The sequence below is a fragment of the Acinonyx jubatus genome, chromosome B1, assembly GCF_027475565.1.
Source record: "Acinonyx jubatus isolate Ajub_Pintada_27869175 chromosome B1, VMU_Ajub_asm_v1.0, whole genome shotgun sequence".
NCBI lineage: Eukaryota > Metazoa > Chordata > Mammalia > Carnivora > Felidae > Acinonyx > Acinonyx jubatus.
Window position 1 is genome coordinate 122577901 of NC_069382.1, and position 17982 is coordinate 122595882.

Below are 17982 nucleotides of genomic sequence, written 5' to 3' on the forward strand. Positions count from 1 at the left end.
GTCCAACTCTTTATTCGGCTCAGGTCATGAGATTATGGTTTGTGGGTTCCAGCCCTGCATCAGGCTCCACACTGATAGTGAGGAATCTGGTTGGTATTCTCTCTCTCCCTCTCTTGCTGCCCCTCTCCTACTTGCACTTTCTCTCTCTCTCTCTCTCTCTCTCTCTCTCTCTCTCCTCTCTCTCTTTCTCAAAATAAATGAACTTAAAAAAATAGAGCCTCAAAGACAATGGAAATGCAACAGTCTGAGAAGGCTGCACTACAGAGGGATCATTGGAGCAGAGACGTAAGTTGGTTGAGTAGGACCCGTGAGGATATTGGAAGAGAAGTGCATTGTGGACATAGGACACGGCATGTTCGAAGCCTTCAAGGTGGGAATAAGTCCCATGTGTTCAAGGGATAGCACGTAAGCTGGGGTGACTACAGCAAAGTAATGGAAGAGGAGAGTGGTGGGAGTTGTGGTCAGATACCTACAGTGGACGCTGAATTATGGGGTCACAATCTTTATTTTACATATGATGAAAATATGTCATACAAAAGTAGTGCCTTCCCGGAACACTTAGAGAAACCTTTCTTTACATCTCAGAACTTTAGAATATACGTGTTCATGGTCGTATGTCCTGAATTGTGTTAATGTTCTGTTTTTCTTCTTTTTTTATGACAATCGGATCAGTCTACATTCATTTGAATTAACATTGAGCTTAAAATTAGCCCTCTGTGCATACCTAATATTCTGTCTTAATGATTTTAGTGTTATTTGGAACTTTTTATAATTGCAACACAAATTTTTTGTAATTTTCGTTTCATAAAAATATTTTGATTATCACTTGTTTTTTTTAGTGAAAGCACATTGAAGAGATTAATATAACGAATCAAGCACTTATATATGATTACAGCACTGACAAATTCAGAAAGTTGTCCATTAACAAGGCAACATCAGAAGAGTGTGAATTATATACAAGAAAGTCAGCATTATGAGTACCAATATAAATCTGTCAATTCCTTATTAAATAAATATCAATTGTTAGTGTATATTATATAACTAAAGTTTCCATAAGGAAATACTTGTGGAAAATTGTTTAAATTGCTAAAAAAAAATGGATTTTTTTTTTTAGTACAGGACAGAGCAGATCTTTGTAGAAATGAATCTCCAAAAGATGTACATATAGTACATAATGTTTCTCAAGTTTATTTGTTCACAGTGCTTCCTTTAACACTGTCTCTCACTGGGACATGTGGAAATCAGTTTTGATTACCACAGAATATGTGAGTCTGTCTGTGCACAGGTGCCAGGAGCTACAGTTTTGGATGTCATTATGTCATATATCAGGACAGTGGGTAACTACTAAGGCTACTATTGCTAATCATTCATGTTATGTGCCTTTCACTATTTGCCAGATCCTACCCTAAGTGTTTGACACATACTGACTCTTCTAATCCTAGTTACATCTCTCTAAGGTTCATGTTTTATTATTATCTTTGTGTAAGAGATCAGAAACCTAAAACATGGAGAGGTGAAATGACTGGCCGAGATCACAGAGCTCTTAAGCAGCTGGGCCAGGTAGACTGGCTCCAGAGATTATGGCTCTTTATATACAGCTTCTCAAATACATCAGTAGGATATCCTTTATTGGAGATTAGCTATAGCCATCCCTGTTATAATTCTAGGACATATGCTCTTCTTTTCCATCAGAAGTGTGATGTTCTATCTGCTTCTTTCTGTTTTTATCTCATTCTGTACTCCACACATTTCCACTTCTGTGTCCCATTTAGATCCTATGGCTAAGATGCAAATTCTTGATCTCTATAAGTGCCTGAAATATATTCTTTGAAAATGTAACCTTTTCTCCGAATTACACAGTCTTTATCAACTGTATTAAAATTAGTATATCTATTTTTGCTTCTAGAACTGCAATTGCACAAATGCTGAAGTTGTGATATTTCTCCTGTAGGAGAATCAGCTGCAATATCCTTTTTGTTCTCTTTGCTAAAGTAGGAGAGCTTTCATAAATATATTAGTGTTCCTTCCACCTCTCCTCCTTCTGTCCAATTTTGTTCATTTAACAAATATTGATGAATGTCTACTATGTACAAGGTACTGTTCTAGTCCCTGGATATCACTGAAAAAAATAATTTGTTTTTGGTTGGCTTATATTGTAGTGGTGGGTGACAGATGTTGAACCATAAACATCATTAGGAGGTAAATTGTACTGTGTATAAAGAAATATGGTGCTAGGGAAAAATTCAAACATAATGAGAAAAAATAAATCTATGGAGTGATTTTAATACTGAATAAGATATAAAATTAAGTTTTGAGGGAAGGTAACCTTTGGGATAAATGTGAAGGAGATGAAAGGTTGAGCCCCAAGTCAAAAAGATATCTGACAGAAAAAAATTCCAGGCTGAGGGCTGGAGGAGAGGCCTGATAGCAAAAGCTTAGCTGACATATGCCTAGCACTGTATGGGTGCTATTCTTCTAGAAAGAAGTGAGAGAGGAGAGGGAGTAGGAGCCACTCTCAGAAAAGGCAATGGTGAGCTGGACCTTGTAGGCCATCATGAGGAATCTAGCTTATACAGTGAGTAAAATGGGAGGAACCATTGTTGGGTTTTGAGTGAGGAAGAGGCATCCTCTGACCAATGCATTAAAAGATCATTCTGGCTTTTTGGGTTGATATAGAGTGGGGTCCTCAGGTTGGGTTGTGGGAGTCAAATCAAGGATATCTGTTAGAAAGCTACTATGTAATCTGGAAGAACGATAATATGCTTTGAATTAGGATGGGAGTAATAGAAGCAGGAAAATCGGTGGGTATATGAGTGTATAATTGAGGGGAGAGAGTTGAGAGGGAAAAATAAAAAGACAAATCGAGTGTCATCAACATATACAATATGATGTAAAGTTATGGAGTTAGATGAACTCATGGATGATGAGCTGAATGTAAATGGGGAAAGGGGAAAGAGCAGGACTGAGGCTTGGATCCCTGTAGCACTGAAAGTCTGAAAGAAGAGGAAGGATAGCAGTAGGTGAGCAGGACAGTCTGATGAGTTAGAGGAAAGCCAAGGGATTGTGGCATGCTAGGAGCAAGGGAAAATCACATATTAAAAAGGAAGTGTCCATTATAAGCAAAATCCTGTGGTGCTCCTGCAACCGTTCCCCATCCCATGGTAATGAAGGAAATCCTGGCACCATGCATTGTACAGACCTCTTCCTGGCCCACATGATGGAGTTAGAAGAATAAGTGGAGACACGGTATTCCAGTTGGTTTGTTATCTGCCAAACACTTGTGCCATTTCTCAAAATTCCTTTACTCTGTGCTTATTTTAATCATTGTCCTTACACCACACCTGGCTCCTTTGGTCAAGGTTTTGCTGCTCCATTGATTTAATCTCCTTAGCCATGATTTACATCAGGCTATGGGAAATGATCAACATGATTTTCAGATTGGCTGAAACCAAAGAAGAAAAAAATAAAACATTTGGATATCAACCTTAGATTTTTTTCTTTTTAGCTCTCAAATTTTGTAATAAATTACCTGAACCTGGTAGTTCAAGGTCCTTCCCTCTCCCTGAAAATGTAATTTAAAGTTTTGTTAAAATCAATAAAAGGAATTTTTAGCTTTACATTGCAGCATTATAGCATTATAATCTTATCCCACCTTCGTCTTTTCCACAGAAAGAACTCTGTATAAATGTATAGGATGGTAAGAGATTTAGTTAGTGATGATATTGAAACACCATGGCCTCTGCTTCCTCAGGAACTCCTCAGCGTAATTCTGTATAATTACAATGTATAAGAACAAATATAGGATAACTAATTATTATATCTTTTTTACCATTACACTTTCAGATTCTAAAGAACATTTTTTGTGCTCTCTATGTAGGTGATGGCTCTGCATATTCTTGGCTGGAAAAACACATTCTGAAGTACATACTTTTCAATTAGTTCAAGGGTGAGTCTCTGAACCTTGGTTTTTTTATTGAGGCTGTCCAGAAGGCATTTTCACCTTGTCTTTCCCCAGTATAATTACTGTTATTATCAGTGGGTGAGAAATAAACTATTTTTGATTGAAGTGCAATTAGTATCAATGTTTAGCATATAGAAGACTATATAGAAACATTTTTATGATTGCATTCATGTGCTAACAACTGAAGAAAATGGAATATACCATCATAATTTAATTTTTTAAAACATGCTATGGATTTGCTTAGGGAATAAGCATTTTCAAAAGCCAAGAATATTTTATTAAAACAACTATATTTTGTATAGGCAATAATTTTTCTTCAGTATTTTTTCATAAATGGTCAGTTGAATAATATTTTCTGGATTCATCTGAGTTTATCTTCAAGTTAACTTGTATAAAGTAATGAGTTCTCATTAGAAGAGGTCAAGATTTGAGCTTTGTCAGAACTTTGGGCAGAACAACACATTTGATGAAATCTGCAACAAGTCTAACATTCAATTATACATGTTTCAGTAAAGTTGTGAATTTCAAAATGGTATCCCTAAAGGGAAATAACAATTATTTTGTGAATAGCTTCACTCTTTAACATAAAAAATTAAAAGAATAAACTTACACAGTGACATCTTGGTTGAAGTAATCCTACTTCTTTTTTCACTTCAAATTTTCCTTTTACATGTTACAATAAATTTTTAAATGTATGATTTGATAAAACAGTCAATTCATTGCATTTCACATTTCTTCCTTGAAAATGTGTCTTTTAAAGAAGGTATTGCAGGGAAACATTGCTTATCTACAAAACAAAAAGGCAACAATGTACGTAATAAATGATCAACTCAAATTCAGGATGCTGGCTGTTTCTTAGGGAAACTTAGGACAATTCAATTGGGAAGAGGCCCATGGTGTCTGGGGACAAAGGGTCTACTTCTATCCCAATGTTTCATTTATCGAATAGACAATTCTTTCTCATTTTAAGTGATGTTTGTTCTTGTTTTAGCTTTGGTGACTTTACCACCATCTGCTCTCCAGGAGAGGTAATGGTAAATATTTTCCACGATTAGATATATTGGACAAGTATTATGGTGGGACTAGGTAGTATTGCTAATCATATTTTGAAGAGGAAAGAAACCAACACGTTCTGCACTAATAAATTTCACCATCGTGTAAAAAATAAAACTTGATATCTTATGAAGCTTCAGGGACTCTGCCCCTACTAGGTGTGATGGAATTGATCAGCTCTCCGTGATTATGCCCTCTTCCCAGTTACACTAACTTCCTTGTTCCCCTATGGGTCCAAATTAGCCATATCAAGCTATATTTGCTCTCTGGGTGATTCATAGTCCCCACTGATCATCAACTTTCTCACACAGTTAAATGCACCAAAAGCCCAAGATGCCATGGCTCATCATTGGGAAATGATGCATTATTCAAAGCAAACGTTTCAATGTGCTTTGTCAACCTCAGACAATGAACTGGACTCAGAAAGCATGGCTTGGAATCCCATTTTTACCACTTATTTGTCAGGTTTCAGCAAATCATTTTAGTTGTCACTCAAAATCCTTTGTGGGATACATGGTGTCAATAGTGAAAACATAAATGTATTTCTCTGAAAGACAACTTGCTTTTACCCAAATCAGATTTAACATATAGCTGTGTTGTGAAGATTAAATGAGGTAATACATGTGAAAGTGCTTGGTAAATACCAAGGTACTCCACAAATAAGAGCTATTGTCTCTATTTTTCTTTTTTCTTTTCATTTCCCACTAACCGGAGTTTCTGTCACTCATTTCAAAACATCGTATTTCCTTTCATTATCCCTTCATTATTAAATGTTATCCTTTTTGGAGATGATAAATATCTTTCAGAAAAGATGACACTTAGGTTGTAAAATAATTCTAATCACAAAATGAACCAACTTTCAGTGAAGTGAGTGAACCCAGTGGCATGCTGTGGGTTAAATACCTGATACTTGTAAAGAAATAGTATTCAGTTTTTTTGCAAAGGGTTTGCCACCAGAACACTGGGGTCTTGAAAACCACCACTAAACCTAAACCAAAATGGTAAAGGAAGAAATCCTTATCAACACTGTCGTCATTGGACACGTAGATTCAGGCAAGTCTACCACTACTGGTCATCTGATCTACAAATGTGGCAGAATTGACAAAAGAACTATCGAAAAATTTGAGAAGGAGGCCGCTGAGATGCAGCAGGGCTCCTTCAAGTATGCCTGGGTCTTGGATAAACTGAAAGCCGAACGTGAACGTGGTATCACCATTGATGTCTTCCTGTGGAAATTCGAGAGCAGCAAGTACTATGTGACAATCATTGATGCCCCAGGACACAGAGACTTTATCAAAAATATGATTACAGGCACATCTCAGGCTGACTGTGCTGTCCTGATCGTTGCTGCTGGCGTTGGCGGATTTTGAAGCAGGTATCTCCAAGAATGGGCAGACCCGTGAGCATGCCCTTCTGGCTTACACACTGGGTGTAAAACAGCTTATTGTGGGTGTTAACAAAATGGATTCCACTGAGCCACCCTACAGCCAGAAGAGATACAAGGAAATCGTTAAAGAAGTCAGCACCTGCATTAAGAAAATTGGCTACGACCCCGACACAGTAGCATTTGTGCCAATTTCTGGTTGGAATGGTGACAACATGCTAGAGCCCAGTGCTAACATGCCTTGGTTCAAGGAATGGAAAGTCACCCGTAAAGATGGAAATTCCAGTGGAACCACACTGCTTGAAGCTCTGGATTGCGTTCTGCCACCTACTCGTCCTACTGACAAGCCTTTGCATCTGCCCCCAGGATGTCTACAAAATTGGTGGTATTGGTACTGTCCCTGTGGGTCGAGTGGAGACCAGTGTTCTTAAGCCAGGCATGGTGGTCACTTTTGCTCCAGTCGATGTTACAACTGAAGTAGAGTCTGTTGAAATGGACCATGAAGCTTTGAGTGAGGCTCTACCTGGGGACAATGTGGGCTTCAATGTCAAGAACGTATCTGTCAGAGATGTTCACCGTGGCAATGTGGCTGGTGAGAGGAAAAATGACCCACCAATGGAAGCAGCTGACTTCACAGCTCAGGTGATTATCCTGAACCATCCAGGCCAAATCAGTACTGGATATGCACCTATGCTGGACTGTCACACAGCTCACATTGCCTGCAAGTTCGCTGAGCCGAAGGAGAAGATTGACTGTCGTTCTGGAAAAAAGCTGGAATATGGTCCCAAGTTCTTGAAATCTGGTGATGCTGCCATCGTTGATATGGTTCCTGGAAAGTCCATGTGTGTTGGGAACTTCTCTGACTATCCTCCTCTGGACCGTTTTGCTATTCGTGACATGAGACAGATGGTTGCTGTGGGTGTCATCAAAGCAGTGGACAAGAAAGTAGCTGGAGCTGGCAAGGTCACCAAGTCTGCCCAGAAAGCTCAGAAGGCTAAATGAATATTATCCCCAATACCTGCCACCCGAGTCTTAATCAGTGGTAGAAGAACAGTCTCAGAACAGTTTGTGCCATTTACGTTTAATAGTAAAAGACTGATTAATGATAACAATGCATCGTAAAACCTTCAGAAGGAAAGGAGAATGTTTTGTGGGCCATTTGTTTTCTTGTGTGTGTGGCAGTTTTAAGTTATTAGTTTTTAAAATCAGTACTTTTTAATGGAAATAATTTTGACCAAAAATCTGTCACAGAATTGAACAGAATTGTCACAGAATTAAACAAAAGTTTAATGAGGAATAAAAAAATAGTATTCACAATAGATCCCCATAGGAAATAGAAATATTTATAAGTTTTGGGATCATTTATTATGGAAGATTGAGACTGCTAAGTTATTTAATGTTTTTCTTACTCTGAACCTGATTATTTTTGTATATTTAGGTTTTGACTTAGATATAAATCATATTTGTTCAGTTTACTATTAATATGCATAATATTTTTCAATTTCTCTTTAAAATCAGAAAACAAAAATGTGTAAATGAAGTCCCTCAAATGATGGAAAATAAAGATACTAACAGATTATCATAGAAATGAGGAAAGGCTCAGGATTAGAGGGGTCACAAGAATAAAATAAAAATGATTTTCAAACTATAGACTTTACCAGCCTTGAAAGTATGTGGTATTAGCCCATTTGATAACAAAGTCGGTCTTTTTTTGGTAGAAGTAGGTTTTAACAAGAATGTCTCAGTGACAAGGTAAAGATGTTATTCTAACAGACTAAACGAAATTAGAATATGCCATCCTCTGGTATTTGAATAAAGGACACATGTATATGTGTTCCATATATGTGTTTATGTACAAAGGGATACAAAATAATAATAGTGCGTGTAACAAGGTGGTCACAAATAAGTTGTTAGATACTAAGGGAGCAAGCATACTGCATGATTTTTGCATACTCCAATTGTCTTTGCACACTGCAATGTAAAATATGGATGCTCAATAAATACTTCTTTGCTGATGGCACATTGCCTAAAAAACAAGAATAGGCCATTTCCCATGTGTGAAACCTGGCATAATTTAAATATGAAAATATTTTAAAGTAATTTTAACTTCTTGAGTACTAAATTATAAAGCAGTGGGAGTGTTTTTATTTCTGAAATCATCCTAATCTTATATTGAGTGTTTTGTACTTGAGGATGTATCTTATTTTTTAGTAACTTTAGCAAGATCTAATTGGCATAAAATAACTTGCATATACTAAATGTGTAAATTGTGATACATTTTGACAAATGAATATACCCATGAAATTTTATCTACATCCATGAAACAAATAGAGATAATAAGTGTACCATCATTTCCAAAAGGGTTATCAAAACTTTTTGTAATCTGTTCCTCTATTCTGTTCATTTTATCCATTGGTCTATCTTTATGACAATGACACACTGTCTTATTACTGTGGTTTTGCAAGTCTTGTTGAGCTTCTTGGAACTCTGGGTTTATAGTTGTCATCAAATTTGGAAAATGTTCAGCCAATATTTCTTCAAACGCTGTGTCTGCTCCTCTACCTCTGTCCCCCATCAGGGACCCCAGCTACACATCTTCGGCCACTTAAAATCACCCACAACTCACTGATGCTCTGTTTTTTTGTGTTTTTTTTTTTAAAGTTTATTTGAGAGGGGGAAGAAAGGGGGAGGGGCAGACAGAGAGGGGGAAGAGAGAAATCCAAGCAGATGCCCCACTGTCAGCTCAGAGCCTGATGTGGGGCTGGAACTCAGGCACTGTGAGATCATGACCTGAGCCAAAATCAAGAGTTGGACATTTAACCGACTGAGCCACCCAGGTGCCCCTCTCTGTTTATTTCTTAATTTTCATTTCTCTCTGTGTTTGGATTTTGAAAGATGCTACTGATATGTTTTCAGCTCACTAATTTATTCTGCAGTATATATTCTCTTTTTAATCCCAGCCCATGTATTTTTCATGCAAGACATGATAGATTTCATTTCTAGAAGTTTGATTTGGGTCATGTTATTACTCCTATGTCCCTACTTAACTTTCTAAAAATGTGGAGCACCATTAAAAGAGCTGTTATGTTTTTGTCAGCTAATTGTAACTGACAAATTTCAGCTAATTCTAACATCTTTATCAGTTGTGGGTCTGTTTTGATTTTTCCCATTATAGATGTTATTTCCCTGCTCCTTTACATGCCAGGTTATTAGAAGTCAAATATTGTAAATTTTTACCTTTTTGACTGGATATTTTTGCATTCTTATAAATATACTTGAACTTTCTCCCTTCTGCGGATACAGTTAATTTACTTAAGAGTTTGATACTTTGGGTCTTGCTTTTTTGTCTTTTAGGAGGGGCAGACCAGCATTTTGTCTATATTGATTATTCTGAGGACTCTATCCAATTCTCTATGAACTGTGAAGTTTTTTAGTCTGGCGGGTGAGAATAGGCACTATTGCTGGCTGTGTGTACCTGTTGGGCAGTCACATCTAATTCTTTCAGCTGGTTCTTGCCTGCCTGAAATTGATTCCTCATACACATGCCTTCAGCAGTATGCAGCTGAATAACGAGAAAGACCTTCTGCAGATGTCCAGTGTTCTCTTTTTGTGCATTTCCCTCTTTGGTACGCTATCTGGAGAACTTCCCAAACACTCACTCTGCCCACAAGTCTCAGCTCTTCTAGGCTCTGCCGGGGTTTCTTTTTCCTGAACAACTTGAAAACTCTTTCAAGGCAGTAAATTGAGGCAATCATATGGTTCACTTGGTTTGTTTCTGAGCTCTCTCACATCTCTGCACCATACTGCCCAGTGCAATTGAATTGCCAAGCTTGTTTCACTTATTTTGTGTTTTGGTTGTTTCAAGTAAGAGGATGTATCTGGTCCTTGTTATTCCATCTGGGGCGGAAATGGAAGTCAGATATGTTTTTAAACAAAACTTGCAATAAAGAAAAATAGAAAAATAATAAATAAGAATAAATATCGCATTGAAAGAGATGTTTTCTTGAAATTGTAAATCACATATAGTTAAATGTAAACAATTCCTGCAGACTTCCCTGGAATTATGATACTTCTCAAAATCACTTAAGAACTACTGAGCTAATACAAAAAGCATAGATTCACTATGATGCAGTTTCTCTTGAGATGGACAGCTCATCCCTTACTTGGTACTTGGGAATATAGTTGTGTTCATGTAACCAATGAAGCAACTATCTTCATATCTGAACTGACTCAGACTTGAGAAGAATGACATTTTTCAGAGAAAGAAGATAATTTACTTGAGCAGTCAATCAACTTAATTTCAAGACTAAATTAAGGTTTTTTTTTTGGGGGGGGGAGGTTATTGAGGAGCTAAAATGATACTGAATTTACTTGAGAAAAGGTTTGTGTGATACATCTAAATGTTGCTATAAAGAAGATAAATGAGTTTTATTGAGTTTTGTTGATCCCAAATTTTTAAAAACCAAAAAGGAAATGAAAAAAAAAAAAAGGAAAAAAAGAAAAGAAAAAATATTTCATATATACAACTCAATTCAAATATAACACATATGTAGTAAATGTTTATTCAGTTTTTAAAAATATTTATTCATAATTTATTTTAAAAATTAATTGTAAACTGCTTTATTAGTAATTTTTTAGAATTTTTTTTTTACATTTTTAGGGATCTCTTTGGGTCTGTTTAAATGTCATTCATTTCATTGAAAATAAGCTTTATCGATGAATTTGATAGCATATATATCTCACTTTAAAAGTGTACACATTGCAATTTTTTAATGTTTTCTAATTTTTTAATTGAGAATTCAAAGAGAATCTCAGAAAGAATGACAAAAGCAAGCTTTCAGAAAAATTTCCATTTCCGGGCAGTAGTAATCAGTAATGAGTCTTTTTATAAACATATTCTATGCCACACAACACCTGTAAAGAAAGCATACTAGAAACATTAAGTATCTGGAAACAGGAAAATTATTTCCACTGATGGGCAGTTGAAATGCACCAGGAAGACAGCGAGAGTAATGGTGTAGTATTTCTGTATTTATTTTGACAAATCTATGACAGCACCATTCTATTCCTTGATAGACAAACATAATCTTTGAAATATATTTGGAGATTCCTTGCACTTCAGCTTGTTTCTTTCAAGGCTGCCTTTGATCACAAGCCAAACCCAGCTGAATGAAAAACAATGTCTATTGTTCTTTGTTTATCATAGCTAACCTAGTTACTTTATCATTTATTACTGGATTTTGATTTGTATTTGAAAGAACATTAACAGAAGCTTTAAACAGGCATTGTATGGTATGGTCTGCTCATTCTGTTTTGAATCTTACCATCCATTTATTAGCACTGCAATAATTATTGTTCTTATTAAGAATAACAATGCAAATGTTCTTATCCTATTAAATTTCAATTTTTCCAGAAGTCAAAAAATGCCCTGAGCACCATCATATCCATAAGCCCTAGTATCACCACATTAAATGGGTCAAAATTCTCTGCTTTTATAATTCCTCCATAGGTTTTCAGTTACGTTGAAAATAACACAACATATTGTTTTCTCGCAATTGTTTGCAGCACAAAAAGAATTGTGAATGCACATCTAATGAAATCCATATATTAGAATTCTTTCCACTTCTATACAGCAAAAGTACCAAATTTACTCTAAATTTTTTTATTCAGCAGAAAGAACATTACAAAGTACGGTTTCTGGGATATGATTCATGTATGCTAGCAGTATTAATTCAGGATGGGAAAGTAATTGCATCTCCTATCTCAATATTAATATTTTGTGATTTGTATTCATACCTAACCTAGAGAAATCAAAATGTACTATAGCCACATATGTAGAAATCTGCTGTCTCTAAAAATAAAGACCCAGGCCAAAGACTTTATACAAAACCATGTGTATATGTATGTGTGTGTGTGTGTGTGTGTATTTCAATAATGGTCTTTATTTTCTCTGTGGAAGTCAAATTTAAATCATGTATCAACAGAAAAATATAAATTAATAGATATTTTAGGCATGTTGAACATTATTATATACTTTGCATTATTACTTTGACTTATTATGACTTTAGTTATCAACCCCATACAAATATATCATTATACAAAGTAAGATATTTTAAAAATTAATCTTAACTCTGCCTTCCGATCCAGTTATAAGTAAGAATTTGCACCATACACACACACACACACACACACACACACGCATATATGTATATATTCTTGCAGCTACCAAAAAAATTCATGAATTATAAGTTTCCGTGGTTTTAAAAATTGCTGTAAATAAGAACTATGACCACCCCTGGAAAAAGTAAAATGAAACAAAGAAACCAACCAACAAACAAAAAATACCACCTGAGACCTTCACTCTCTTTATAACAGCATAGCAAATCTGAGTTTTAGCTCTGAAAGAAAAATGTAAATTTAAAATGTAAATTTAACCTAAGTAGTTGTATAATTTTGGTGAAATGGAGTTTTGACTAAATTTGTATGAAGCATAATGTAATAAAAGTTCTAGAAGTTAAGGGGCACTGTGAACTGAAATGTGCCCCCTCCCCAAATTCATACATGGAAGACATCAGGTACAGGGACTTTAGGAGATAGTTAAGGTTAAGCAAGGTCATCAGGGTGAGTCCCTAATCCAAAATGAGTGTGGTGGCCTTCTAAGTAGAGGAAGAGAGGAAGAAATCTCCCTCTATCCATGTTAGGACACAGTCAGCAAGACCCTCAGTAAGCAAAGAGGAGAGCTCTCACTAGAACACAACCATACTGGCCTCCTGATCTCAGACTTCCAAACTTCAGAACTCTGAGTAAATACATTTCTATTGTTTAAACCGTCCAGTACATGGTATTTTGTTAAGAAAGCCTGAGCTGACCAAGACAATGGGTGACACCATATATTTAAAAGCTCCTTTGTCATTAGGTAAGACACCCAATAATGCATGTGCTCATCTGAGGATATTTAGTCTAATGAATATTTGAAAACTACTCTGTCACTGACTGGATGTGTGAGCAGGGATACATCATTTAAATACTTCACGTCTATATTTTGCATATTTAAATTAGGAATTGTCAAAACAGGTCATGGACTTCTTATGAAAACAGTCATATGCCTATTTAGTCCACAGACATGTTGGTTGTAATATGGCTTCTTAGCTTTATGGCAACAGCTTAAGGCCACTGTTGCATCCAAAGCCCATAGAAGAAATCCTGGTGAAGATTATTTCAGAGATTTATATCTAAGATTAAATTTAATTAACATTATATTTTGTTCTTAATATAATACAAAATATGGAACTGAGTCATCTCAGTGAATTATATAAAACCTATATTCTTTCTCAACTTGCCTACTAATCTAGCAATGTATTTGAATAAAAGCCATGTCAAATTATTTAACAAAGATCACTGCATGTGATCATAATTCCCCAGTGCAGCACCTTCAACTTCTCTCAAACTATTTATTTTTTAAAAAGTACTTGTTACTCCATATTTTTCTACATGTAAATGAAGACTATTGAGTCCATAAATATAATTTCTTGTGATAGAATACTTTTCCATTTTCCTCTTTCAATCATGTTTTTTTCCCCTCTATTGAAATCAAATTTAAACCATGCATCAGCAGAACAATATGAATGAATGGGTATTATTAGGCATGTTGGACATCATTAGACACTTTGACTTTATTATGACCTCGGTTATCATCAACCCAAGGAAATAGATCACTACACAAAGTAGAGATACTTTAAAAATTAATCATAACCTTGACTCCAACCCAGCTATAAGCAAGGATTTGCACTATTATTTTTTGTATTATGTGCAGGTACAATTTTATCCATTTGTCTTATTGTAGCCTTTTAAATTTGCAGAGCTACACCACTCTGCAGCATTTACAGCACCGTGCACAACCGGGGACTTAAGTACCTATTCCTGCTGCTGCTGATACTAGTAATAATGATGATTTTATTTGAAGATAGTTCAGGCCACACATCTAACTGCAAAATTGGAGCATGAAAATCCTCCGAAATTTTACACTAAAGCAAAGGATGAAATACAAATTATGTAAGGTTTGCCTTTGTCTACAGTTTCCTTGTGGCAATCATCTGCTCTATGAAAAATCTTTAAGGTCTTTTCATGATAGAATGCCTTTATGACAGCCCATTAATCCATCATTTCTATCTTTGTATTGTCTTCCTGTTTCCCAAATCATTTCTAAATCCTGATGAAAACAACATTTCATCTGACAGGTTTCCAGAGGAAATCACACACATGTTTTCTGTGCACATATACTCAAACACACAGAGCACAATTTATGGAGGCAGAGTTGTTCTGCGAGTTTGGTGGCTCTGAAGCAAAGTTAGATTCACTTATCAATTCACAGTCCATCATCTTCTACCAGTCACTGAAGTTCAGGGCTGAACACTGCGTGAGTTACTTGTCATTTGGACCAAGAAAGAAATAAGAAATGATGTAAACCGATTTCCCTTGACAGGAGAGACACAGATGGAGACGACGTGTGGACCATATTGTCTGCTTTCGGGTCATCCCTGAAGCCATTAGCTATCATAATGATGAAACTGGAGTTATTTATTTCCCCACGATTTTCTGATGTGGCAAAAACAGTATCACATTGGGGGCCTGAGTTTTCCTCTGAGAGGTTGTGTTGTCCTTGAGAAGAAACAACACATATGAAAGAATAATTTTAGCTTGTAGAAGTACAAAATTATAAATTAGAAAGAAGAGACATTATGCAAGTTAAACAAATATTAAGGTTAATATCACGTAAAATTAGACTTTTCATACTGATATATTTATAAAGGATATAAGCTTTTCTTGGGGTTCTTAACTTCTGGCACTTTTAGTTAATTCATTTTTATTTCAGACCATTATTTGAAATCTTCTATTCATGTATTCTGTTGGTCAGACAGTGAACAAGCATTTCACTATACCAGAGCTGATGATATGCCAGAAAACAAAACAGATCAAAAAGAAGAGAAAAAAATACCTGCCCTGTAAGAGCCTGGTTTTAGTAAAGGAAACAGGCAGTAAAAGGCGAGCATGAATCCATCATATGAGTGTTGAAAGATGAAAAGTGTTACTAAGGAATTGAAATACTGGCCAGGAAAGGGGGGGAGGTGGTGAGAGGAAGGTGAGGGGTAGAATTGTAAGTCCATGAGGTTGTCAAGAGAAGCCTCCGTGAAAACATGACACCTGAGCAAAGTTCTAAAGTAAGAAGTTAATCATACGAATGCCTGGAGTAAGTGTTTTTGGGGAGGAAGAAAAATCCATACAAAGGCCACGAGGTAAGGGTATGCTGGACTTACACATGAAACAGCTGCAAGAGGAGTGTGGCTGAACAAAGTAAAGAAGAGATAGAGTATAGGAGATGAGAGCACAGAAACACCAAGGCAACATCAGAAAGGGCTTTTTAAGACATGATAAGGAATGTGGCTTCTAGTCTTAAGGAGGAGCCATTGCCAGAGCTTGAGCAGATAGTAACATAATCTGACTTAAAAAAAAAAAAATTAAATCCAAGTTAGTTAACATATAGTGTAATAATGACTTCAGGAATAGAATTTAGTGATTCATCACTTACATATAACACCCGATGCTCATCCCCACAAGTGCCCTCCTTAATGCCCATCACCCCGTTAGCCCATCCCCAGACCCAACACCCCTCCAGCAACTCAGAGTTTGTTCTCTGTATTTAAGAGTCTCTTATGGTTTCCCTCCCTCTCTGTTTTTATCTTATTTTTCCTTCCCTTCCCCTATGTTCATCTGTTTTTTTTCTTACTTATTTATTTTTTTAACGTTTATTTATTTTTGAGAGAGAGAGTGAGACAGAGCATGAGCGGGAGAGGGCCAGAGAGAGGGAGACACAGAATCGGAAGCAAGCTCCAGGCTCTGAGCTGTCAGCACAGAGCCTGACACAGGGCCCAAACCACTAACTGTGAGAACACGACCTGAGCCGAAGTCATGACTGAGCCACCCAGGCGCCCCATCTGTTTTTTTCTTAAATTCCGCATATGAATGAAATCATATGATAATTTGTCTTTCTCTGACTGACTTCTTTCACTTAGCCTAATACATTCTAGTTCCAGCCATGCTGTTGCAAATGGCAAGATTTCATTCTTTTTGATCACTAAGTAATATTCTATTGTATATATATACACCACATCTTCTTTATCCATTCGTCAGTTGATGGACATTTTGGCTCTTTCCATAATTTGGCTATTGTTGATAATGCTGCTATAGACATTGGAGTATGTGTGCCCCTTTGAATCAGCAGTTTTGTATCCTTTGGATAAATAACCTAACAGTGCAATTGCTAGGTTGTAGGGTAACTCTATTTTTAATTTTTTGAGAAACCCCCATACTGTTCTCCAGGGTGGCTATGCCAGTTTGCATTCCCACCAACAGTGCCAGAGTGTTTCCTTTTCTCCATATCCTTGCCAACATCTGTTATTTCCTGAGTTGTTAACTTTCTGTTCAGGCAATCAAAAAAGGGTGGGGTGGGAGTCAGGAATTCCATTGGGAGGGTTCTCAATACCCCATGCTGAAGAAAATGGGCATTGGATAAAGATGTGAACAAACACAGTCTGTGCTCTTAAGGCATTCTTTGTAGAAAACTCAGGCCCACGAACATGTAATTGGTGATAGACTATTACATGTAATAACTAACAAGTGTGCTTAAACCAGATACTGACACAAAGAAGGAATGATCAACTGTGACTGGGTGGTTGATCAGTGAGATTGAGTTCCTCATGAAAAGGGAAACAAAACTCTTCCTCTTTTGAAAATTATATTTGCATCACACAAACTAAATTTGACTTTTGTCAAAGAGTACATCAATCTTCTCAAATATTAAATCAAAATATGCTACTATATCCCCTGGAAGGGTGAACATCAGATTGCATAATTTGGAAACTGCTAAAGGTAGCGGTTTTATTTTTTTCTAACAGTTCATTTGGTTCTAAAGGTTTGTTAAAGTAAACAAAAGCAAAAACAAAAAGAAACCCTTAGCTATCTATATTCAAGAGATATCTTTTCAAATGCAAAGACTTTAGACCTACTATAAAGGCAAAATGGCCTATTTTCTCTTATTTTTTACATATTTTCCCTTTGTCATTTGAGGTCTTTTTCTTCTTCTTGAGTAGCATCAAAATCCATACCAATAATTCAGACTTGCAAATATTTACAGAAGATTAAGCAGGCTGTAGGAGATGTCAACCAACCCACATTTCACAGGAGGGAAACAGATTGTAAAGAATATAAATTTCATGAATTATTGCTTATTGTAAGTCACCATTGAAAGGGCTCCATAATTCATTGGTTTCTTATTGAGAAGGTATTCATTCAACCACAATAGATGCTAATGTGTTGAACTACAAAAGTCAAGAGCTGTTTGGTGGTTTTCAAAATGCAAAACTGAAAGAAATAAATTAAAATCAATTGTGTTTTATTTTCAATTAATGATATCCATCTTCAACGTGTCTAATTATTTTAATGTGGATAAGGTTACATTATAAATTATATAATATCCATAAAATATATCTAGTATAAATTATAAAGTAGTATAAAACCAACATGTTAG

General features: G+C 36.0%; 1 protein-coding gene across 1 annotated transcript; it reads left to right on the top strand.

The window, feature by feature from the left end:
• Positions 1-5967: 5967 nt before the first annotated feature.
• Positions 5968-7647, top strand: LOC106983783 (elongation factor 1-alpha 1-like). The gene is given in 3 exon segments (XM_053217114.1): positions 5968-6375; positions 6377-6759; positions 6761-7647. Coding segments are annotated over 3 exon segments (1386 nt in total). The 5' UTR covers positions 5968-6012; the 3' UTR covers positions 7401-7647.
• Positions 7648-17982: the final 10335 nt, after the last annotated feature.